Source organism: Hyposmocoma kahamanoa, unplaced genomic scaffold (genome assembly GCF_003589595.1).
Source record: "Hyposmocoma kahamanoa isolate Upper Pololo Valley unplaced genomic scaffold, ASM358959v1 92, whole genome shotgun sequence".
NCBI lineage: Eukaryota > Metazoa > Arthropoda > Insecta > Lepidoptera > Cosmopterigidae > Hyposmocoma > Hyposmocoma kahamanoa.
This window is the reverse complement of record NW_020654748.1, coordinates 18,026,932-18,052,515: the sequence shown is the minus strand read 5'-3', so window position 1 is coordinate 18,052,515 and position 25,584 is coordinate 18,026,932. Positions and strand designations below refer to the sequence as shown.

General features: G+C 34.3%; 1 protein-coding gene across 3 annotated transcripts in view; it reads right to left on the bottom strand.

Annotated features, from left to right (window-relative positions):
• Positions 1-25,584, bottom strand: part of LOC113236798 (glutamate receptor-interacting protein 1) — a 283,967-nt gene that overhangs the window by 25,665 nt on the left and 232,718 nt on the right. For all 3 annotated transcript variants that reach the window (XM_026472980.1, XM_026472982.1, XM_026472981.1), the window contains 5 exons: positions 24,893-25,137; positions 23,904-24,196; positions 11,183-11,358; positions 4,112-4,213; positions 179-335 (listed from right to left, as the gene is read on the bottom strand). In XM_026472980.1, the coding sequence (XP_026328765.1) occupies positions 179-335; positions 4,112-4,213; positions 11,183-11,358; positions 23,904-24,196; positions 24,893-25,137 (973 nt within the window). The remainder of the gene's footprint in view (positions 1-178; positions 336-4,111; positions 4,214-11,182; positions 11,359-23,903; positions 24,197-24,892; positions 25,138-25,584) is intronic.

The following is a 25,584-nucleotide window of genomic DNA, read 5'->3' as shown; positions in this document are numbered from 1 at the left end:
TAAAAAACTCCCTTCCTTCTAACATCGAGTTCCATCTATTATGTGTCTACATATTTGTCAGTGATAACAATCATTTTTCCAGTCACTTAATTTACAATATTTTAGGTCCTTTGTTAGAGTGTGAAACTTCTGTAAATCATTTGCACCATCTTTAATTATAGATAAAATAAATTCCTACCTGTAGGCTGGCGACTGTGTCGCCACGTGAGATATCACCAGTAAACCGTTTTCTTCGTGGACAGCTAGACCACTGCTCTGTCCTGGAGGCACTTCCAGTTGTATATTCAACGATTCCGTTCTGCACACTCCCATACTTGCATAATTTTGTGCACTTTCTGCATGAAAATAATTATATATATTAATTAAAAAATAATTATATGGAACTGAACTTGGGTGCAATTTATTTCACAAACGTAAAAGAAAACTGAAATACCTAACAATGTGCACGAGCAATAAAATATAGATAAACAATGACAAATTATACAAAAGGCGCCAAAAAAATTCATTTAAATTTAGAATTACAATCTGAAAATAAAATTATAAAAAGACCATGTGAACCTTATTTTAATAAATTTGGCTACATATTAGTAATGTATTGAAATGCTCGTTTTAAAATATTTTCCACGATTTTTTTTTTGTAATTCTATTCAGGGGTCAAAGGCGGTGTGTAAACAATATTAAAAAGTAATTATATATTTTTTCAAATTAACTTTCACATTTTCAATTTATTTACGTTACTGTGTTTGGTAAATAAATATATTAATGAAAACGAAAACATTATTAATATTAAAATTACGATTCTCTTAGAAGGAAACCTCATTTTCCAAAATAAAAATAAAATTTAATTTGAAATACAAAGATGCCAACAAATTTGCAAAAAATAAGTTAAAAAATCCAATTTCCTCTTCAAATATATACGAAGCACGACATTAAAGCTTCAAAATCAATTTAATGTAAGGCTTATAAATTACCTTTTTTACTTAATGGAAACTAGTTGACGTCAATAAAGTTTAATCCTAAACTAACAGAACGAATTATAAAATAATCTGTTTTGAACGATTTCGATTTATCCTACAGTTTTTATTTGCTTAATACTGGTTTACACTCTAGTTTCAAAATGATGGAACATAATATTCTCATCATTGGAAAATGTTGGTAATTTCAACGACAAAATAAATTTGTTGATACCAAAGAATGTTTCTTAAGGAACCGATATCTAATTTGAAATTTTTTTTTTCATCATCTTCCCAGAAAACATCATCAAATTTGAGCGGATGCTCAAAAAAATAAGAACGTCGAAAATTTTATGAGGTATCCAATATACGGATTTTTTTTTACCAGACGTAATATCAACAGATATGAACGCAGAATTTAAGGAAATTTCTGTTTTCATAAGTTATATAAGGGTATTCTTTTCATTATGATGGGTAAAGTTATCTCATTTTGAATATTTTTTAACATCGTGTATGAGAATTAATGAGATACTGTGATTCAGAGGTATTAAGGCTGGACGAAAATGGACTGCAGACTTATTGCAGCTATCTCTTTTTTGAGGTTAATCGTCCCTGATTTAAAAAAAGGTACCGAGAGGTGGTTATTAAGGATTATTGTTGGACATAAAAGAAGCTTTCAAAATAAAGTAAAAATAGACGGAGAAAAGCAAAAAAGAAAATTCTTGAATCTCCACAGTTTTTATAAAGAAACAACAAACAGGTTTCATTTACGAGTAAGTAAAGAGACTACAAAGACAGAGATTGCAAATAAAATGTCTATAAAAATACGCAACGTTTACGGGTGTACATTACGTACGGCCAACTTATGAACCCTTGTATTTCTTACATTTATACTGTAGCCAAATTCGATGTAGAATAAATGTCAACAAACAAAAACGTGTGATTTTTAGGGTTTTCACCTAAGACTGATTTACAGCTATAACAATTTCAATATTTTTTCTCGAAATTCGATTAGGCTACTGATAATAGTAATCTTGAAGTAATGCGCCTGCGATGAATTTTGTTAAATATAAGTTTATAGAAGTATGTATAATAGAAGAAACTGATATAAAAATTACCAGTAATAAATTATTTACAAAACTGTGTCATCCCTAATTATTATTTTTTATTTGAAGGAGAGATTGCAAACATTTCTACTTCGAGTAGTAATTCAAGTTCAGAATCGGAAATTGATGCTGGATGAGCTAAGTTAGTAAATTAATACAAAATAAAATTAGACAATTTTGCTTCTTTTCATCTACGATAATCTACTGTCTAACAGTGGCATTAATAGAATCAAAAAAATACTTATTTTATCCATAAATCATGTGTATCACAATAATTGGCCATGTAAGTATTATTATTCTACATAACCTATCTAATCTAATCTAATCTGTTTTAATTATCAAGTTATGCACCCCTGTTAATTATTTTGAACCCAGCTCTCCGGTTGACTGGTAGAGAATGCCTAATGGCATTAAGTCTGCCATTTGTACTATTTTGTGTGCAATTAAGATTAAATAAATAAATAACCCAATTATCTACATACATAACCCAGTATATTACGCAAGCAGGACATGGGCAGAGCCTAAATATGAGCTCAGAAAAAAATGTTCTGTTCCCATGCCATCATTGGTTGCTTATCAACGTTTTGTTATTAAACATTCTATACTGGATTTGATTAAAGTATAGTTATCAATAGTCGTGTCTTTTCACCTAGAGCTCCTAATTTATGGATGAGGTATATGGTATTTTTCTTCACGTTCGAAATTTCCTCTTGGGAATAATGTGACCTGTTTTGAAGCCCGCTTGTCGTACACGGTTATTTGTATAATACTAACAACTCCCAGGACTATATTACTAAACTCACAAACAACAACTTTTCTTCCATGACCTTTTACAAAACATAACAAATTTACCAAAAATGAACTTTTAAGTTTGTGTTGTATTACCTGCTACTTTTTAGATCTGTATTTGGTAGCCACCCCCACCCCCGCTCCTGCATATTAAGTCGAACTGGTAATTACGCTAGCGCTTTCTTTTGTTACCGCACGGAGTTACCGACGCTTAGAGAGATTTATTTAAATATTTTTATTTTTGACCGAAACTAAAATCTGTGTATTATCAAAGTAAAGGAATTTGATACCGTCGCTAAACGAAAAAGTTGCTTTTGGGAAAAGGTGACTAAAGTTTCTGAAACTGAGTTTAAATTTTAATAGGCGAGAATTCCGTTTGAGTGAATGTCGTTTTCAACGGGCCATATGTTTGGCCGGGTAACGGACTGACCGACGTGAACTGACCGATTTGATGGGTTTGTCTTCTTTTATTATTATGAATACAAAGTTCGAACACACAGAAAAATTTTCGTCGACCCGGTTGGAAAAAAATCTCTCACATAATGTCACTAGCGGCGACGAATGCCGAAAAGTCGGTACAAAGATCTATAACAAAAACACATAAGAGAATTTCGACGACTCGGTAACTGGACCCGTAACTCAGATGGTTAGAACAATGCTACGGTGCAGCATGTACGTAGGTTTATGTCCCACTGGATCGACGAAAATTTTTGTGTGTATCGATCTTTATATTCATAATCATAACAAAATTAGTGGAGTTATAACACAAAAAAATCCAAGTCACTGAACGACTTGACCAGATTGGACTCATAATGAAAAGCAGATAGGTCTAGACCGACCCTTTGTCTTTTCGGAGATTTTTTGAAACGGGCAATAAAATTCAAGGTTTAAGTATTTAGATAGTAATAAAATTTGGCGTTGTTATTTAAAATGACATTTAAAGTTTAATGAGAAATTAAAATTTATGTTACATTTTAACTTTTTCGAAATAATTCAAATTAATTATTTAATTAAAATGGGCATTAATTTTTGACTAAGAATAAGAGTTTTTATCTCATTTAATTTTATATTACTATTTAAAAAACTTTTTTTTTCATAATTCCTATTTATTAATTGGCGTCCTTTTGTGAAGCCTTATTCAGAGTACTGCCATTGTGGTGCGTGCCCATTATAAACGTCAGATTTAGAGAGAGCAAGGACAAAATCCCATGTATTTCGGAGCAATAGCAGCTTTTTATTGCCTTTTGTCAAACAATCCTTTACCGTAATCGTCTTGTAAGCCAAGTTTGGGCATTGAACTTTGTCTGTAGTTCCTGTTCCGGTGTTTCTTCGCGTTTAATGTCGATGTTCCCGATATCGAGTTTTCTGAAACAAAAGACATTGGTGACTTTATCAACACTATATTACTAATTATTTAAGTTGACTTTGTAATTAAAATGATCGGTTTCTATGTAGGGTTCAGTTTCCACAGAATGCACCACTGGATCTTTTGGGATCAAGTAGTTGATTTGTCAATTATTATCCAACCTAAACCATGAAGAAGGTTCACGCAAATGTTGGAAAGACATGTAAAGTCTCGCTTTGAGATAGGATGGTGGATTAAGGCCTTCTAAAAAGCAGCAAGTACGAAGTTATCCGCACTTGTCAGTGTCCGTAACGATCAGGGACGTCAGCAAATTTCTTGCTCAGAATATTTTCACTGACGACAAGGACGTTACATGTGACTGCGATGCTATAAGTGTCTAAACTAACTAGATTACCACGGCACGAGTCGGCGTCGACATTGACGAGTGCGAATGGCACATCGCGGTATGGAACGGTATGGCAGTGATCGTCAGATCGTCGGCCCTAACACAAACAGGTAGGCCTTTAACGCCTAAACATACTCTTCATAGGAAATACCCAGCGGTAGTAGAATATGGATTAAACATGATCATATAGGTAGTATTGATGATAAAAATTAATCGAGAATAAATGCAGAAGGTGCAAACTTGCTTGCATGCAGTATTATGTCTGTTTTCTAACAAATCGATGGTAACTCAGCGACGGCACGGGTGCTTCTCAATTTAGGGATCGACGTTCCAAATTCTGTGACGTAGTCATTGACCTACAATTATATGGACGTCGGGTCCGCACTAAAAAGTGTCCGAACTTATAGGGCGTTAAAATCGTATACAGAGCGTCATTCACGCTCTAGTCTTCGTTTGTTCGACTGACAGCGAAGCAAGCAAAATTAGACGGTACTGCGATGACATTACAATTTAAGTTCAACGTTGTAGCTTTTTCATATTCCTTGACATGTCACTACGTTTAAATAGGTTGACTTGGGACATTTTTTTCGTGGTTTTTGTATTAGACCCGTCATCCATTTATATGTAAGTCAATGGACGTAGTGTAAATATTTTAATAGCAACTTACCAACGGTGAAAAAAATATCGCGATGAAACCTGCATATCGAAAACGGTTTACAACCTTTGGAAAAAAGTCACCGGCCTATATTGGACCAGCGCAGAGGATTATGGGCTAAGTGTTCTCCTCAGATCCATGCCCAGCAGTGGACCGAATAAATATTCTCACATCTCCAAAATGACGAAGTGCTATTAGTCGACAAAACCTAGCTCTTCCCCACATCGCGTTGATCGATAATGGACAAATATTAAAAAATTGCACAAAAGCTAGCAAGCGACACAAGCTGCCGTATTTAAATACTGCAAAAAATGTTGAACCTAACAAACCTTGTATTTTAAAAAAATCCGAAACAGTCGTTGTATACTTTCTGAAAAAAGGATTTTTTGCGAATACTGCAGAGTATCACGCACGATGAATTTTCTATAGAGGGCCATCAGACAACCCCCACGTGCGGCCATCGTCATAGTAAGCCGAGCTTTCAAACCTCCCTAAATATCTGTAGATAATACTTTCGGAAAAAAATCGTCCTTGTGTTAGGTGTTTTTTTGACTGAAATTTGAATATATTTAAAAGTTTACATTACGCCAAGGAGATAAGGTTGACTTTATCGACTTTTGTGATATTGGTCCTAACTTAAGCGACATTCCAGTCTTGTGGGCACTTTGGCTACTACTTCGTAAAACTGTGACACTTTTCCAATATGCATGCTGCCTCTCCTAATAACTCACGTACATTTACTTTTAATACTTATCAAAGTCCAATCACCAAAGATGTTCGATTTTGATGAAATTGGTCACTGCACTGTTACTATATCGATCTAAATGTACTGTTCTATATTAAATCATCAGTTTGCTATTAAAATTAAAATTATGCTGCAACACTATAGAATAAGCCTTAGTTAAATTTACGCAGCCGCATATATTTTAATAAATTGAAATTTCAAATTTTTATTGAATTGATATTCAATGGATATGGAATGGATATATTTCTAGAAAAAAACACTTGACTTAACGTTGAAAGTGACTGTTGAACATAACTATTTTTTAACCGACTGCAAAAAAGGAGGTTCACAATTCGACTGTATTTTTTGTATGTATGTTACGCGATAACTCCGTGCTGGGATACATACCTAGTTACATCCAAACTCACGAGAGAAATACACGTAGGCCGTACAAATATTTAGAATCGAACCCGGGACCTCCGCAAGGCAGTCCGGTATGGTAACCGTTAGGCCACGGAAGCAGTTAATTTGAAGTGACATTTTACAGGATTAACGTTTTTCTATAATTATTACCTGTTTCTAAAAAACTCTTGGATGTTTGTAATTCAAAACGCGATACTACATAGGTGCACCGCAAAATATTATACAGCAAATATTATAGTTATGTTAAAATTTTATTGCTACAAGTATATTATTTACTATAATTTAGATATAAATTACGGAACAACAATTCACGGAAGATGATTTACTAGGCAATTTCAGTTAAGTGGCCCAGACTGGAGCCACTGGCAGTTTAATTAACGCTGTAACCGGTTACTTAGCTTTTAAAGTAACCGTATAATTGAGGTAAAAGTACGTTATTTTAGATTGTATTAGACAATTGAACGTATATATAATCCGTCGGCAACTTCTGAAAAAGCTCGCGGCATCATCATTCTTATCTTTACTCTCTTTCATAAATCCGTATTTTTACGACACCATGTTAAACAACTATAGGAAATAATAATCTCACTACAGAGTACTAAAAAAGTCAACCTCAAAAGTCATTAATACCCTAGTTTGCCAACATTAACATTGGAATATTATAATAGTCTTCAAATTTTAATGGAACCACTCCTGAGGTACCCTCTTTTCAACAAAAAAAAAATCATCAAAATGGGTTTACAAATCGGAGTCATCGAGTAACATACATACAAAAGAAAAGCATACAGTCGAATTGAGAACCTTTTTCTTTTTTTGAAGTGAAAAATACGACCCGTTGTTTTTTTAAATATGGCGTGTTATTGTAAAGTCCCAATTTTACTAAATATTTCCACGTAACAAAAAGTATTTTCTTTGATCTTCTCAACAATCTAAATTGTAATAAAAATGTTTAACCGTATAATATGATGAATTAACACATTAGGCTTTTTGTCTCGGTCATGAATAAACTCGCGGACATTCGTGTTAGGTCTAAATAAAAACAACAATCCCTGTTACGCAAACGGCTACGTAAGCCAATTATTTCTTTACAACAAAAAGTTTTTAAGCCTGCCCTTAAAAACGACACTTCATTAACCAACTAAATAAACATGGAACGTTTTTAGTCTCGAAACATAGCGATAACATTATATTCTTATTTAGAACAAAGTTGATGTACCCTACATAATATGTGCTCTAAAAAAAATTGACTCTCATTTAGTGTAGCTTAATGCAACTAATCACACCACACAATCAATCAATTTGAGCTCATCGAGCACAATAGTTGCCGCAACAATTTCGAGTAATGAATTTAATCAAGTTGTGATTGATTCAATGAAAAGTTATGATTGATTCCATTAATCTCCACATTTGTTTGTAAAGGAAATAATTAACTGTGTATGTGGTAGCCTTATTATTCGACCAATCGACTCTAACCAGAGGTCGTGGGTTCTAATCCGGGCTCACTCCTCTGAGTTTTCGGAATTTATGTGCCAAATTTAATTTGAAATTTACCATAACTTTTCGGTGAAGAAAGATATGGTGATAAAACATGCATGTCGAAGAAGGTTTACAACCCAGGGAAAATGTGTAAAGACCCAACCTACACTGGGCCAGCACGGCTGACTGTGGCCTAAACCCTCGTCTGAGAGGAAACCCGTGCCCAGCAGTGGGACGTACAAATGGGTTGATAATGATACATAATTAATTAGAGAAATGTATCAACTATCTAACAAAATCTTTACTAACAGAAACTCTGAACAAATACAGCCTGGCTACCAAACTATAATTTCTCTTATATGTACTTCTCCAACAGTTCATCATAATTCAAAGGTGATATAATATGCAAGTTAATTCCACCTCAAATGAAACTTGAATTAGTGTTGGTATCTTGGAAACGTATTAGTGAGAACATTACAGACATCAAAACTTACGTCTTTTGAATTATACTAGCGAAGTTTGATGTTCACGGATTCATAATAGTACAAGGTAAAGGCGACAGACAGTATGGTGTGATGGCATGGATGTCACTCTTGCTTAATCGCTACAAGAACAGGTCCCCAAGTCAGCTAATATTCTTGAAATCCCTGGTCTTTGCTATTCCATGGAGACTCCACTGGGATTATATAGCAATTATGATCTTATTTGTAATTCTGCTAAAATCTAGTCTAATGACAGTTACGACTCAATGGAGTGTCAGTGGAATGGCAGTGATGGCATTCATATGCCATCGACTCGCCCTTGAAGAGTAAAACACCAAAACAATACAACGGCAGTTAAATAGCAGGTCGATAACTAGACACCGAAAAGCCACTACTCTTTTAACAGAATACCATACGTACAAACTCCTGCCTTTGACACTCTATCACACACAACTGAGATGATTTAAAATTGGCAGAATTGAGGGCCAGTCTTGTGGATTCCGGAATTGACAGGAAATCTCAACTAGTGCAATATTTTGAAACAAGCCACGGTGTAATTTGGAATAAGTTCTTAGAATCCGACCGTAATATATAAGGCCCTGTCAACAACACTGAATGAGTTGTTATTGTTCATAATATTAGGGTGTTTTTGAATAGAAAATAACAATTCAAGAATCTAAAGAATTTTGTTTTGATTGTAGTGCTTGTTGCGGCGATGGTACCGAGCGGGCAAGAGCGGAGTAGCGTTAGACGAAGAGGGAGGGGCTTGAAGGTCGTTGCAGGTTGTTGCAGTAAAGAAATCTACGTGTAATCTACGTAAGCATTGATATACATTTATCCAAAACACGGAACAATGGCATGAAATACTTCAAGAACCTATAATTTCAATGCAAGGAAAAAAAAGTCTGTTCAAATTCCTTCGACCATGAAGATCCTCTTCAGTTTCCAGCCAATTATCTGGATTCGAAATATCACGGTATCATTTTCGAAGTCTGTTATCCCTACTATATTATGTTATCCCAATGCCGCTAGCCCTGGGTTACATGCCCAGTAAAGCTTAAGTGAGAATGCATTAAATATTAATGCTGTAATAAATTGTTCAAACTAGTTTCCTTTAACCGGGTCTTCAAAGTTTTGGCAGCGTTCATTGTCTATAGATTGAACTAGTTCAAATATGCTGATATAAAACTGAATGCTATGGTTATGCTTATATCAAGTGTAATCTAGTACTCGTAAGTAATATAAATCAACCGAGTTCAAACGCTGTTTTAAAGCCCGAAGAATAAAATTATCTTATCATTTAGACCATACAGTCGCTTTTCAACTTGGAGCATTGAGCAACTTTGCCAGAGGCTGCCGAAGAATTAACCCTGTAATCATTACGTTCCCGCCAAGAACTTGTCTCATTACCAACATTTACGATTAGTATGAAGGTAGTTTGACTATACGGGCAATAAGTTAACTGTTTATTTTAAGAATTTGTAGGGGTTGCAATGTAAAGTTGAACCTGACAAGCGGTATATTTGGTACAGTCAAGAGCAGATCAAAAACTGAGCTTTGGACCTTTCTTATCGACAACAGCATAGAGTACAATTTAAATCTTAATTGTCAAACTTGACATGCTCTTGACCTAGTACAATTTCTCAATTTATTATTGATGCGGTGTTGTATTAAGCTTATATATTATCTTCGAATTTTCATCACATATAAACACTTATGTTAGCTATACAGGCCCGTACATAATATAGGGAAGGGAATTAAGTAACAGCGACTGCACATTGAATTATTTATACAAAACGGATATTTTTTTTAATTTTATCAATAGATCAAGGATGCCTTGAATTTGTATCGAGTAATACAATCAAAACACCATTGCCATAAAATGATAATGACAAAATATGGTGTGACAAAATACAGCAACCTTTAGAGTTTGATGAAATAATTGTTCGATGAAAACAATTAATCACAGCGATGCAATTAAGAAAATAATAATCTTTTCTTTTTTTTTAACAATTAAATATTTATTTATTAAAAATAAAATTAATAACACTTATACGTCATTAATAAATACTTACTAAGAGCGGTACCACACGATGCGTTGCGACAACGCTGCGTTGTACTACATAATAATAATGAATTAGAACTACACGCCACATGTAGCCTATTCAAATATTTAATATGTACAATCTTATGATAACTATGTAATTTAAAATAGGTTTATATATTTACTATTTTAATATTCTTATAGGCTTATACGTTTAATTTAGAGGAAAATATCGGAGAGTAGAAATAAAATAAGACAACCATGTTTATTTTATTTTTTTCCCTCCAAGGAAGGTGTAGTGTCGATTTATGCGTACTATATGTATACTAGTACTATTCTCAATAAATCAGTGTTAAACCAGCCTTCGCTCGTTTCACTCATCGCCACCAACTCCCATCCTTACAGTGCGTTGAAACGGCGTGCGGCGACGTAACGCGTGAGTATCGACGACGCAGGGAAGGGTTACTTCTTGTGCGTAAGTAACCTGCGTTTTGCTCGTGTGGCACTCGGTACGTTGATATCATAGCGGTGCGACGATACAACACTCTGGCAGCGATCGTGTGGCATCGCCCTTATTCGTTCCCTTTGTTAAACTTTAGACATTACCGTAACGCATAATTGAAAAACAAAAATATTTTCCTTAGGAAATGAAACTATTTTTCCGGATTTAAATCGCGTATATTTGTGTTTTCAAGCAAACCGACGTTTCCGGCCCTTTACAGGTTCCATTGTCACGGTTGACTGAGGTGGTGCAGTCATGAACCAGTTACCACACTTACCTCTGGTATATCTCCCAGAATGAGTAATAACATGCCTCGGTGCAACATGGAGCCTCGTAAAACCAGGTTCCGAGTTTTCCAAGTAACACATTACTTCCTCCGCTGTGTAGTTGTTGCCCTCGATCACATGGTCATCGAAGGCCAAGAGCTGATCTCCAGGGTGTAGCGCACCACATCTGTGAACAACATCGACGATTAAATATTTCAATAGTAAAACGTGGCTTTTTTGTTGGCGTCTATTGATATAATCACATTCCTTTTTTACTACACACTGACGTAATGGCGTGGATGGAGATGTTACACGTGTATCTAGGAGATGCCGGTTCACGTATTATTAGTGAAAACAAAATCCAGTAAAGATTTTCATTGCTTAGTTATTCGGTTACTCGCATATTGAGCGTGTGAAAATTGCACAACCAAAAATGAAAAGTCATTTTTGGTTGTAAATTTTTGTTAAACAGGAAATATTTATTGTGAAATTGTAGTTATCTTTTAGTATTTTTGAAAGAAAGCACGTGCGATTATTTCAGAAAAGACCCAAAGTAGATGGTGGCTATTCTTATTGTTGTAATGTAACCGCGTCCGTGGCTGAACGGTTACCATGCTGGACATTCCTGGGTACAATTCAGTTCATACAATGTAGGCCTACATTTGTCTACAGGCCTCGTTCGTCTATATTAATAATTAATCAATTAATAAATAGAACCCACTCGCCACGCACATGCTCCGTCCATTTTTCGCTAAGCATTAATCCTTATACCGCTATGATGCGCCTGCGTTGTCACGGACGCGTCTTTTCCCCTGGTGCGCTCGTATATGGTGATCGGTAAAATCAAGCCGCCTTCGTAGTAGATTATTAGCATGAAGAGTTTATTAAAGATAGGTAAAAATGAGTACACTGCATAAACCTAAAAATCTAATACCAATTATAACAAATAGTCGCATGAACACGTTAATGCTAAATCCGTACACAATCTGAGAGAAATTCGTCAATTTTCAAAACATTCTAAGAAAAAGATTTTGTCTGTCTTCTATCCCTGTAAATTGAAATTAAAACTAGTTTTAATACAGTATAAAAAGAAACGTTTATCTCTTTTATATCACATTTTATAAAGTTGTTTTTAAGCCGACGGCTCCCAGCTGCATTAAGTCGATCTGAGTTAAGTCACTAAGCGTAGACTTTGCTAGTCTCTCGCTCGCAATCAATGATCTTAACAATCCCGTTTCGACTTTACTAAGAGAAAAGGTTTCAAAGGTTTACACTTAGATTGGGATTTCTATTTAATTATACAGACCACTGCAGAAAACTTTGGCCATATGTTTTATTTGTTGTGCTGAACAGCTTTTCTATTTGGTGAAAAAATAATCTCGCAGGTACGAAGTGGAAGTCCGATGGGAGAATAGTTGCTTGTCACTAGTCCATTTACAGTCAATATTACACCATGCTATACATTTCAGTCCAAATATCGCCTCCAGTGCAGTGGAACAGGATCCGTCAATGTGTAGCTTGATAGGTTATCGCGTGTACAACCATTCGTAACCCACATTATCGCTAACGAATTTAGTACTGCAGCGTCCTAGAGCCACACGGTTCTTTAATGACCAGCTGTGTTCTTATTCACCATTAAAAAAATACCAAAAATATTTAAAAAAAATTAAAAGTTGTACTCATGTCTTGTCTTGTCTTGATTGGAAGTTTGACGACTCAAATTCCTGTGGCGGTAGACACCTACGACTAACGTATATGTCTATAAATACGTCTAGGTGACGGAAAACGTCGCGATGAAACCTGTATGTGTATGTTTTACAACCCTCGGAAAATGTGTATGTGTGTAATGTGTATAAGTATAAGTTTCCTACCTGTATTGGGCCAGCGCGTCGAACTATGACCTAAACCCTGTCCCTGGAGGACGTAAAATGTTCTTTCTCACGTAATCTTACATGAGAAAGAAATGTATAAAGTTGACTCTTGACGGGTTTATTAGAATTTCTTAAGGAGTGCTGAGCTGACATAATTATCATTGTTTTTCTAGAAATACGTATTCGGTATCAGCTTTATTTTCTTATATTTAGGAGAATAAATAAATGATGAAGTACTTTATGGGCATTTATTTAACAGACTAAATGGAATATATATCTTTGTGAAATAAAATTTCGCGAAACAATTTTCTTAAGCCTAAATTGAATTTCTTTTTCGCCTGTATTTTACTTGTATTGCTTTACTATTTATTTCTCGAGTTAAACGTGCACTTTGAACAAACAAAAATACGCGATTTATATCCGAAAAAAAAAAACTTCATTTCCAATATATATTTACTTAGTTTTCTATTGTTTATGCTAGCTGCGTTCACTTGTAATTGGTTGCTGAATTAGAGATGATCGCCAAATGTTATTTATAATATGTATTATAGTTCTTACACTATTAGTGAACTGAATAAATAAATGTAAATGTCGAAATAAAAACTAAAACCCCTAAAACATTTCTAATTAAAGTCCATTTTAAAACGTTCTGTTGAACAGTACAAAATCTAATGAAAAAAACAACGGCAAAGAATGAAATGTACGTTCGGGATCGCCCGAACGTACTTTGTAATTAGTAGCAATTACTCTTTAAAACGAATCGTTAAACTCTATGTTAATGACAAATTGTGTTATAAGTATTAATGTCTTTTTTAAATAACACGGGGTCATTTGTAAAACATTAACAATTTCGTAGGACTATATTACTAACATCATAAAAACGCAGTAGCGGGGATATTACAGTAAATAAAGATCTAAAAAGTTAATGAAACTGTTCAATCCGGAAAAATCCGGGAAAACAGTTTCATTTGCTATGCGTAACAATCGCGAAAACCTATGAACTCAATATCTAAAAAGTTTTCTTTATGGTATCAAGTAACGGGACGAACAAGTCGTGTACCTGACGGTAAGCTACATGTCTACCCATAACAGTTGCAGTGCCACTCAGAGCTTTAAATCGCAAAGATCTGAGTGGTAGTGCCACTGCACCCGTCACCCTGAGACCGGAACACGGGAATGCTGACGTTACTTCTTGGCGGCAGAAATAGGTAAGGCAGTACTACTCTGGATGAAATCTTTCACAACTAGGTCTATTGCTACAATATAATATATAGTGACACTATATATACTCTTTTAAGAAAAGGTAGACGGCGCACTTTCTTGACGAACTATCTGTGTAATAATTTTGTTGTTCCTTTTTTATCCTTTTATATATTTATTTATGTATGTGTACCTAAATGTATATAATACTTAAGTAAGTAACGGTACTTTTTATTTTATTTAAGTATATAGTTTATTATATTTCTTTCTCATTCTCTCTTGCACGCTGTTGTCCGGTTATAACCTTAGCTCTCACTGACCTGGGTTGGCTGGAATATCTCTTTTAGAGATAAGTCCGCCAGTGCTCACTTTCTGTTAAACAATTTTTCAGTTGTATCTATTTGGTGCAATAATTAATACATAATACAATATGTTATTTATATGCTATAGTGTCAACTTGTAGTACAACAAAACTTAAAAGTTTACTTTTGGTAATATTATTATGTTTTGTCAGTATTTTATCAAAACCCTGTATAGTAAATTGCAACAAGTAAAAAATTTGGATGAACATCAGAAAAAAATATCAAAGCTAACAATAGTAAACAGAGAACAAACATGGAACATATCCAATTTTTATTTATAAGTGGGAAGCAAAGGGACGGACCAGCCACTTGTCAGGAGGTGGAAATCATAGCTAACGAACATTTGCAACACCAGAAGAACTGCCTACGCCTTGCCAGTCTTTGAGGGACCTGTTTACTCGCTTTTTGAAGAACCAAAGGAAACACTTCAGGAAGGAGCTCATTCTACATCTTCTGTTATTATTTTTTACATTTTAATGTCCAGGGCCGTAACAGGAGTGATGAAAGTTCCCTTTACATCATTTATTATTATCAGCAGTTTTGGTTTTAATGTTGCATTATTATATGTTGTCCACATTCATTTCTGAATATTAACTGTATTACTTAAAACTTAAAGTAGATAATTCAAATTTCAATGGCGTTCCGTCTTCTTTATTTGTAATTTTACTCGTATGTTAACTACACAAGATTTCATAGCCAAAATTAGGAGCAGGATTAAATTAAAAACAATTACCTATCTGTTTGAGAAATATAAATTGTAACTCTATCCAGACTCAAACTTGAAGTATACTTCCCGTAGTTAAATATTAGATTTCGAATTTCAGTGTATTTTAGAATTGTGTGTAAGAAATGGTATACGGCTATTAGTTTTACTAAAATGTTACATAAGTTTCTTGAACTACAAATAACATACTAATCTTAACGCGGCGGTTCGTGAAATTACACATTTTTTGCCACTATCGACGTCTGTCGATAACCACAAATCGGCCTCGCCCATTTCATATTAATAATTAACCAATTACAAATTCAAATTTCAAATTCAAATTCAAAATAATCTTTATTTCATAGGTAAGCATTATTACACTTGGAATCGTCACAATGGTTAAACTCTACCGCTCATTCGTAAGGCAGATTCCCCTGAGAAGAATGAGCAAGAAACTCTAGGGGTTGCTCTTTGTAAATAACATTTACAATAATTTTTTTTATTTGAAACATCACAGATCGAGACTACCTCCATGAGCTAAACGGGTTACTACCACGGATTTTTGTCATCCCAGTACGCAGAAGTTGTATAATAACCTTTAGTATAAAGTTTTTGTTTCACTATAGTTTTAAACCTCGTGAAAGGCAAATTTTGTATATCAACCGGAATCTTGTTATAAAAGCGTATACATTGCCCCTTAAATGATTTTTTGACTTTGTGAAGACGACTATCAAGAAAAGCTAGTTTATTTCTATTCCTCGTATTAATGTTATGTCTGTCACTATTTTTCATAAATAAATTACTATTCCTTTTAACATAAATTACATTTTCATAAATGTACTGTGAGGCTAGTGTAAGAATGTTAATTTCCTTAAACTTATCTCTCAAAGATACTTTGGGGCCCAGATTGTAAATTGCCCTAACTGCACGTTTCTGCAGGACAAAGATTCTATTGATATCGGCGGCATTACCCCAAAGCAAAATGCCGTATGTCATTAGACTGTGAAAGTAGCTGAAGTAAACCAATCTAGCGGTTTCGACGTCTGAAAGTTTCCTTATTTTTTTAATCGCGTACACTGCAGAGCCGAGCCGTTTTGACAACTTACTTATATGGGAACCCCATTGCAATTTAGCATCTAACGTTATACCTAGAAATACAACTGTATCCACAAGATTCAGTTTTTCGTTTCTAACTACAATGTTTGTAACCGTCTCTCTAACATTGGGTAATGTAAATTTCACACAATTTGTTTTTTTCTCATTAAGAAGTAGGTTATTAACAGCAAACCAATCAACTACTTTAGATATAGCATTGTTCACATCGTCGTAGGAACATTGGTGCATTTTAACTTTAAATAATAAGGAAGTATCATCAGCAAACAATACTATCTCATGTTTTATACCCTCCATAAGGCTAGGTAAGTCATTAATATAAACTAAAAATAAAAATGGGCCTAGAATTGAACCTTGAGGGACACCCATGCTAATTGCAGATCCTGACGATCTCGTACCGTTAACATCGACCCTCTGTACCCTCTGTACAAAATAACAACCCGTCGCAGCGTTTGGATCCCGCCTATTTCATGATAATAATTAACCAATTCCAGAAAACATGAACGCGTTCGCGTTCCCACGAATGAGTCCCTTGCCAAGGCGCTTGAGCCTCATTACTTTTCTGCTTTTCATCGCCACTCTTTAATAAAGTTCGGAAGCTAAATCACGTGCTCATAAAATTCTGACCAGTTAAATCAAAATCAAAAATCATTTATTCTCAGACAACTACAGTCCATATTTTACAGTTATAATATTAGCTTAGATAATTAGAATAATTAAACAAATTAAATTAAATATCAAATAAATCATCAACATGGTTTTAAATGCAGTTTCATGCAATGTAGCATGATCGGTCAATCCACTCTAGCAGTTAAATCATGTCACTTAAATTATAAAGGATAGCATTTCTAGAAATTACAGGCCCTTTTGGGGTAAGTTTTTTTTTACCATAACCTGTATTTAATTTCATTAGGGAGTGTTTTTATACGATTGTATCTGTTTTTATATCATTATGTTTTGTTACAGCCTTTACGCCTTTACTGTACCTGGTTCTTTTCCCTTCTTGAACTCTTTCTTTATTTCTACAATAAAATTCACGTAGACCGAGCCTACTATTTAATTACGAGAGTCCCGCGTGACAAATTTATCAATATACAGATTACAAATGAAATATTTTTTTTAAATCTGAATCGCGTATATTTGTTTTTCCTAAACATACCAACGATTCCGTTTTATTATATGCCTTATGATCACGACAGACGCGTTAGTTTGTTTGAAAAAACAAATATACACGATTTAAATCCGAAAATATGTATAGTTTTATTTCTAATAATGATCATGGATTAAAAAAACCTACGGTACATAAAATAATAATAAAGTTCTAATGTCAACGAGCTAGATGTACATATCTAATATATTATTAGTGTGATACATACGAAATAAGTAACACGGTCGTGAGGAAAATCCACTTAAAGATGGTGAAATGTTATGACTATCACTCCATCAAATCCCACCTCCCTTAATACGTTCAGTGCCGAAAATACCCTTAGCATTTCCAGCCATACTTTCGCAAAATGTCGACGACAAGTGTCTCGGGATTATTTTCTATATACCTCTATATTCATTTAAATAGGCGACAAAAAATAAAATTCGCAGCTGAAAATTTATCTCGCCTGTAGATTACCATGACATACGTTCCTTGATCGCCTTCGTGTCTCGGTGTTTTATTTATTTAATTAATTCCTCGTTTGAATATTTACAGTAACGTAGAATTGAGTAAATAAGGAACCATATTTAACTGTACTTCTTGCAAATCTTCATACATAAATTCAACCTCAGGATGTAGATGGAGCTCTTAATTTAGCTTTGGGTGTTGTGTTTAGATTTTTTAGTTATGTCATTTTTCAGTAATACAACAAGTCGTAAAGGGATTTGGCATGGTGTTTTGTGATCGGCTGCATGACTGACGTCAATCCCCCATGACATGGATAGAAAGACATGGAAATTACGGCTAATAGGGTACAGTGGAAGAAAAATACATGTAGTGCCGAACCCACATGAATGGGATAAGAACATAAAAAAGAAAAAAGAGTTATTTTTGCTCATGTGTATGTGTGCTTGGCAGAAAATCAGCGAGATTTAAATAGATACTCCACAGTTTTCTGTAACTCAGACATTTGATTAATGTTATTTGAATATTGTAAATGAAACTATGGATTCTTCAAATTTAAACTTAATTTGAGAAACCATAATGACCATTTCCCCCCAAATACTTTTTTTTGTTTAGTGACGGTATTCATACGAAACTGCGATATACAATTGTCTTTCTTTTTACCATTATTACAAGTCAATTATCATTACTCTCTACAATATACCTCATAAATGATTGCTTAACTTAATCGGATCTTTTCTTTAACGAATGAAAACTGTATGTTGAACAAGTCAACAATTAATGAAAAAATATTCACACGAGTAATTTGTGCACTCTATCGCATGAAGTGAAAGTAAAATTCCAATTAATAGACAACAAAGAACAAATGCACGTTTTCCTTTACACTTTAAATTCAACTCTATGTTAACTGCAGTAAGACAATTAAAAGTGGAAAATTCAGCATTCTGTTCACATATATATCTTCACAATACTCGGAATTATGCCAAATATTGTACAATTATCAAAGTAATACAGTGTTGAATATATATTATTGAATTTGAAGGGGTATGAGAATTAATTCACCTACTAGTGCGGTATGTAGGTACAACGTCAATAAGGGGAACAAGGAGTTTATTTCCCATTTTGTTAATACGACAAAATTTCCGTAAAAAAATTCAGTACAAAACATAATTATTAAAAAGTAAACGCGTCAATTAAGGCCCAAAAAGAGAGTGTAATCGGAAAAAAGAACCATTTTCTTCTTTGAGACTATTTGCAGTATAATTACGATGTTAACATATTAAAAGTTGCCGGAACAATTCGGTGATTCGGGTACTGCGAAGCACATAGCAGTTTTTTTAATTTTATTTCTTTAATTTCGTGTCCGGTAACACAGGCATTAGCGGATAGAGGGAAAACTGTTTAATTATTTAAATTCTTCATAGTACTATTAATTCCTGTAGCAGTAGAGCCCCTAGTAAAAGAATTCGTCTAAAGAAGTACTGCGACCTTACCTATTTGTGAGTAATATTGCCTTTTGATTTTGAAGGGTTAAGGGTTTTGGTGAAATTACGGACACAAGAGACTTGTCAACTTATGTCTCAGGGTGACTGAAGGCAATGGCAGTGCCCTTCAGATGTTTGTAATTTAAAGCACTGAGTGGCAGTGCAAGTGTTATGGACAGGCGCCTACCACCAGGCGTGTCGCTTACCACCAGGCGCACCACTTGTTCATCCCGTCACTTGGTGTCATAATATTTTTATAATATAATAATCTCAAAGGTTTCAAGAAGCCAGACAAGATTTTGGATAATAATTACAGTCTAAATTTTGAACCCTACGTATAAATTCATTTATAACACGTTGCTAACGCCGGTTACGAGTGAGAAGGCATTGCAATGGTCCCTTGTCAACCAGACCTTACCCTTCTCCGAATACATTATTAGTGGTTTTAATTACTTTCTTGATTGTCAAATACTTATTCGGTATACAAATTCAAACCCGCAAGAAATCTTCTGGTACTCAGGCGTCGTAATATGTAACAGGGTTCAGCGGTTAGTTGTCCAAAACGTAGTAGAAAAGTCACAAGATCGGAAGTAACAAAGTTCTTAGAAAATTAATCTATTTTTCGTCATACATTTGAATTCGAAGGCTTGGGATATTTGTTGCCAAAATACATCTTTATTATTATTATTATTATTGATACTTTTTTTATAAAATAAATAACCGACTTCAAGGTTTCGTGGAATCGGTTTACAGGAAGTAGGCCAAATCCAATGAACCGAATTCACCCCCTAATTTACCATCCTTATAGGTGGAATATATTCTTCAAATTTAAATAAGTCTACTACTGAGGTACCCCCTTTGCAATAAAAAAAGAATCATCGAAATCGGTTTACAAATGACGGCATAATCGCATTGTAACATACACAAAAAAATAATAAAAATTACATTCGTATTAAGAACCTCCTCCTTTTTTGGAGTGCGTTAAAAATACAAAACTGCATTGTCACCTGACTGAGCGCATCGATGAGCAACGCATTTGACCATGCAAATATAAAATTTGAAATTTCTGTTTTTAACCGACTTCAAAAATTTCGACTGTATCTTTTTGTAGTATATGTTTTGTACCTATGTTACGCGATAACTCCAGCAATTGTGAACCGATTTTGGTGATTCTTCTTTTGTTGGAAAGAGGGTACCTCAGTATTGGTCCCATTTAAATTTGAAGGAAATATTTCGCTTCTTAGAGTGGCAAAGTAGGGGATGAAAATGGGTTCGCGCACTTTCCGATAACCGATATCAATAAAACTTGGCAAACATATGTTCGTATATTCCATGAACTTTTGAGGTCTTTTTTTGTAAGAAAGTTACAATTATTACATTAAAGTTCATATTTACTAGTATTTTATGTATCTGGGAATATTTGTAGATGCTCACGTATTCTGCGGAATGCGTCCGGCCACCGTGAAATGCGCACGTCTGTGCCCAGTCCCTTTTGGTTGATCAAAGGAGATAACAAGTTGAGGGACGTTTCTTACATAAATTACTATCAACTTGCAAAGTTGTAAGTAACGAGCATTGTTTGTAATATGGTGTTGTAGATCAGTATTGGCTGCATTCGGTTATTTCAATTAAAAAATAAACCTTCGAAAAATAAAAATAAAATATAACAAACATTATATGGAATGTAATAAATTTTAACAGGAAGTTATCCGTTAGTTCAGTTTTCACATTGTTTCAAAGGGATACGAAATTTTTATTCAATAATTTGAATAGTTTTAAATGTATGCTACTGGTCTTTTGTATTCGAGTGCAAAGATTGGTGATCTAAGTGTTGATATTGTTATGATATCTATTATTTTTAATAGCAGTAGAGCTCCTTGTGCAAGCGTTCGCCCCGAGAAGTACTACCACCTTACTTGTACCTACCGCCAGCAGTAATGCTCACATTACTGCGTTCCAGTTTTGAAGGGCAAAGGCTTGAAATTTTTAATTTCACCAACGTGAAATTAAAAATTTCGGGCAAATAGGACTTGTCAACTTATAGCACCCCTCATGGAGAATGGCTTAAGTGCAGTTACGTCAAAAATGTTTATTGTACCATTAGATACACAAAAATACAACACACATCCTCTCCAATTCTTGTAACTTCATCGCGTAATGTTGTAGATATTCTTATTTATAGATAGTATGTAGATATTATTCTTGTAACTGTATCTCCAATTTCTACAATATTACTCGATAGAGTTACAAGAATTGGAGAGGATGTGGGTGCTAATATCTGTATCTAATGTACAGGATGTAAAAATATTATATAGCTATAATAACCGCTAATCACAACAACGTAATAAAGCGGACGCAATAACAAACTTTACACATACATACTTTTCATGCTCTTTTCCCATCGGCGTAAGCAGAGACCACAGCCCTCCACTCGTTACAATCCTAAACACATCTTTCAACTCTTCAATACGCATCAATGCTTTCAAAAACGATTTCGATTATCAATTAAGGTACTCTTGATCTGGCTTGTCTTTGAGACGTTCTCAATACGGTCGTGGTAAGTTTAAGAGTCTATACTACCTCAAATAGCTTTGGTTGATACCGCATAATAGTGAAAATGTAGAATAAATCACTTTGGAAAAAATATATAGTAAAATTGAAGAAAAATTTTCGAGATAGAAAAAATCAAGTTTGATTGACCTCGAAATTTCACAAGAAAACTACTGTATTCAATGAGTACTTTACATATACCAATGACCTTTTTTTTATCAACTGAACTAAATAGAATACCCACTATACGACATACATTTTTCAAATTGCTTCAATTTCGTTTGTAAAAAAAATTATTGTGAAATAAATCCAGCGTCTCTGCCGCCTGACTTAAGCAATCTAAACCATATTAGTACGGGAAAAATTTTAATTCGTGCTGAGGTACCGTACTGCGGGTTCGAGGAATGGACAGGTCATAAAATGGCAGGATACAAAGATGCAGGGACGTATTCTACTCCTTCGATGGCTGGTGCGATGGCGGCAATGTGACAGTGGCACCATTTCAAATAGTTCCTCTGAGCAATTCTCGTTATACAGAAGATAGGCTACGTAGAGAGAATCAACCTCTCCATAGACTAAGGGACTCCGAACCGTCTGTGAGTTTGGAACAGTCGACTACACTAACAGCCCGTCGTTGGCAGGAGTCAAGTGGGAACTTCATATGGGATCGCCTGTGCTTTGTACACCTTTAGTTTATAATAAAAAATAATACCATCAAACACCATAGGTTCACAAGTACAAGCAAGCTGCGTATGGCCGACATTACCCGTCATTGATAGCAAGCAAAACTAACCCTTATGGTGGTACATATCGACTTTGCTGACAGTATAACTACCTAAGCCTCAATTTTCGCTGTCCCCAATCTTTTCAATCAAATCTGGTTTTAATACCGGAATAATATTTCAAGACCTGTCATCAAAATCTTTGGCATTATTGGAATGACATTGTTTCACTAGTCTTCACCGGAATTGATATTGCAAGTCCCAACTAGTTAAATGAGTTTTGGATAAATTATGAAGCAGTAATTTAAGTCTAACTCCAAGAGCTTGACCGTAGTTTGAAAACGATAATTTTCAAGTTGTAATTCTAAAAAGGATTTTGATAGTTTGTCCAATATCTAGCTATCTGCAGCCAACTTTACTATTTGTACTATATTATTTACATATTATATTTCTTTGTTAAAAATCTGTAATTTGTTTGTGTTGTACAATAAAGTATTTACCTACATACTTATTTAATGCACGAGATGGTTTATAAACTTAATGGGCGTAAAATATATTAAGTTTTTATGTTTTCGCAACTGAAACTAAAGCTGTTTTTGCCACTAGAGCCTGCTGTGACCGTGTAACTAGTGAAGAGTCCGAAATGTCGGTTTTGTTTGAAAAAATGTTGCTACAATAAAAAAAGTTATAAAATCGTCTTAAACATCTTGTTTATTTAAATCATATTGTTTTTTCAGTCTAACAAATTGCTTTTACCTTCGTAAATGAATCATAAGACTAATGGCATATTATTAATTGTTTATTTATTATTATTCATTTATAAACATTACTGTATCAATGGAGGGACGAATTGGAGAAAGACCTCCGGGCCTTGCACGTCAAATACTGGCAGGAAAACGTACAAGACAGGGCGCGCTGACAACAATGATGCTAACTCATTTCGGAAGCAAGATCCGCTTCGGGTTGCTGAGTCAGCGGAGTAAGTAAGTATAAACTATGTTAAGTATCGCAAAATTCATTATCTACCAAACGTAATGGGAGAAGAGACACAGCATAAAAGAGTTATAGATATTGGTAATGGTATTGTGAAGAAAAATATCAATTGTAACACTCACCTGTCACTAATACTAGCTGGTAATATGCTATCAATAAAAATCGCATTACAGTTCCCAACTCTCTGGTAAGTGTCCGATCCAGAACTGTACACGTCATCGGTATACCGATGATTGGTTAAGAACAAGCCAAGATCTTCGTTGCATGGCCTTTCTATCTCTATTAGAAGAGGACCAGTTGCCAACTTGACTGATTCCATTATCGAAACGTCGTATTCTATGGTAAGGCTTGTCACTTGAGGACAATTTTGTAGGATTTGGTGGACTTCAGATAGAGTCTTGTTTGTCAGGGATATCTGTAAACAAAACATAACATTCTTACATTAGCGTTACTGTACCTCTATGAAAATGTAATTTATATTAAGAAGAGTAGCAATTTTTAATGAAAAATAGTCACAAACATTAACAAGAGGAATAAAAATATACTACTTAGCTGTTCTTTACAGTCATGTTCACAAAGTCACAAATTCATTTAGGGGGCAATGTGTACGATTCTCTATTAAGATACCGGTTGATATTCACAATTTGCCATTTACGAGGTTTAAACTATAGTGAAACAAAAACATTATGCTGAAGGTTATTTATACAGTTTCTGCGTATTTGGATGACAAAAATCTGTGGGAGTGACCCATTTAGCTCTTGCAGATAGTCTCGATCTAAGATGTTTAAAATAAACATGGTAAATGAATGTATTCAAATGTAATTACAAGACCAACCCCTGGAGTTTCTTGCTCATTCTTTTCAAGGGAATCAGTCTTACGAATGAGCAGAAGAATTAAATCAATGGGACGATTTGAAGTGCAATTTGCTTACTTATGAAATAAAGATGGTTTGAGTTTCAAAAAGAAAACATTTATCTAACAACGCTTACGTGACTGTAACAGGTTGTTCAGATAAACACTGGTTACACAAAACCCTTATGTTTTCTTGCACACTTTGATATATGATTCAAGCTCGAAGAATAAGATACAAGAATTATAATATGAACTTACATGATCTACTTTCAACAATCTATCACCAGGTTTTATTCTAGAAGTATTATAAGCGGCACCACCAGGTCTCACGTGCGTCACTACCAGAGGCTGAGCATCCAAAGATCTGCTGTTTAACACCAGGTCAGCACTTGGAGCGGAGTTCTCCGGAAGTCCACCTCTGATCGTAATGCCTAATGAACCATTAATTTTCTCTACTGGTACTTCTGCTAACTTTGTCGTAATGTAGAGAGAGTTTTGTGATGCTGAAAACAAAATAAAACATTTTTCATTGAGTTGCATTTAGTAACAGCAATGCATAATCTACAAGATTAGTTGTTATTCATCGAACGCCTCCTGTATTGGCACTTTTATCATTAAATAAAAATCAAACAGGTCATGAACATCTAGTTTTAAATTGTTAGTCTTGAAATTTTATTATTAATATAAATAATTTTATAAATGTTTTCAAATTTTAGTTCCAAAATGTTAAATTTGTAGATAATTTTATATTATAGCTGTGTTAAAGGGTTACAATGTACTCTGTTATTACATAAATAAGTTTCACCAATAAAAATACCAACATTTATACATTGAAAAAGAAATGGATGACAAATAATTGGATTTTTGGCTCATTTGACAACAACATGATAAAATTCATTGCTTAAAATTGTTACTGCATCCATTATGCTTGTTGCTGCTCTGATAGACAA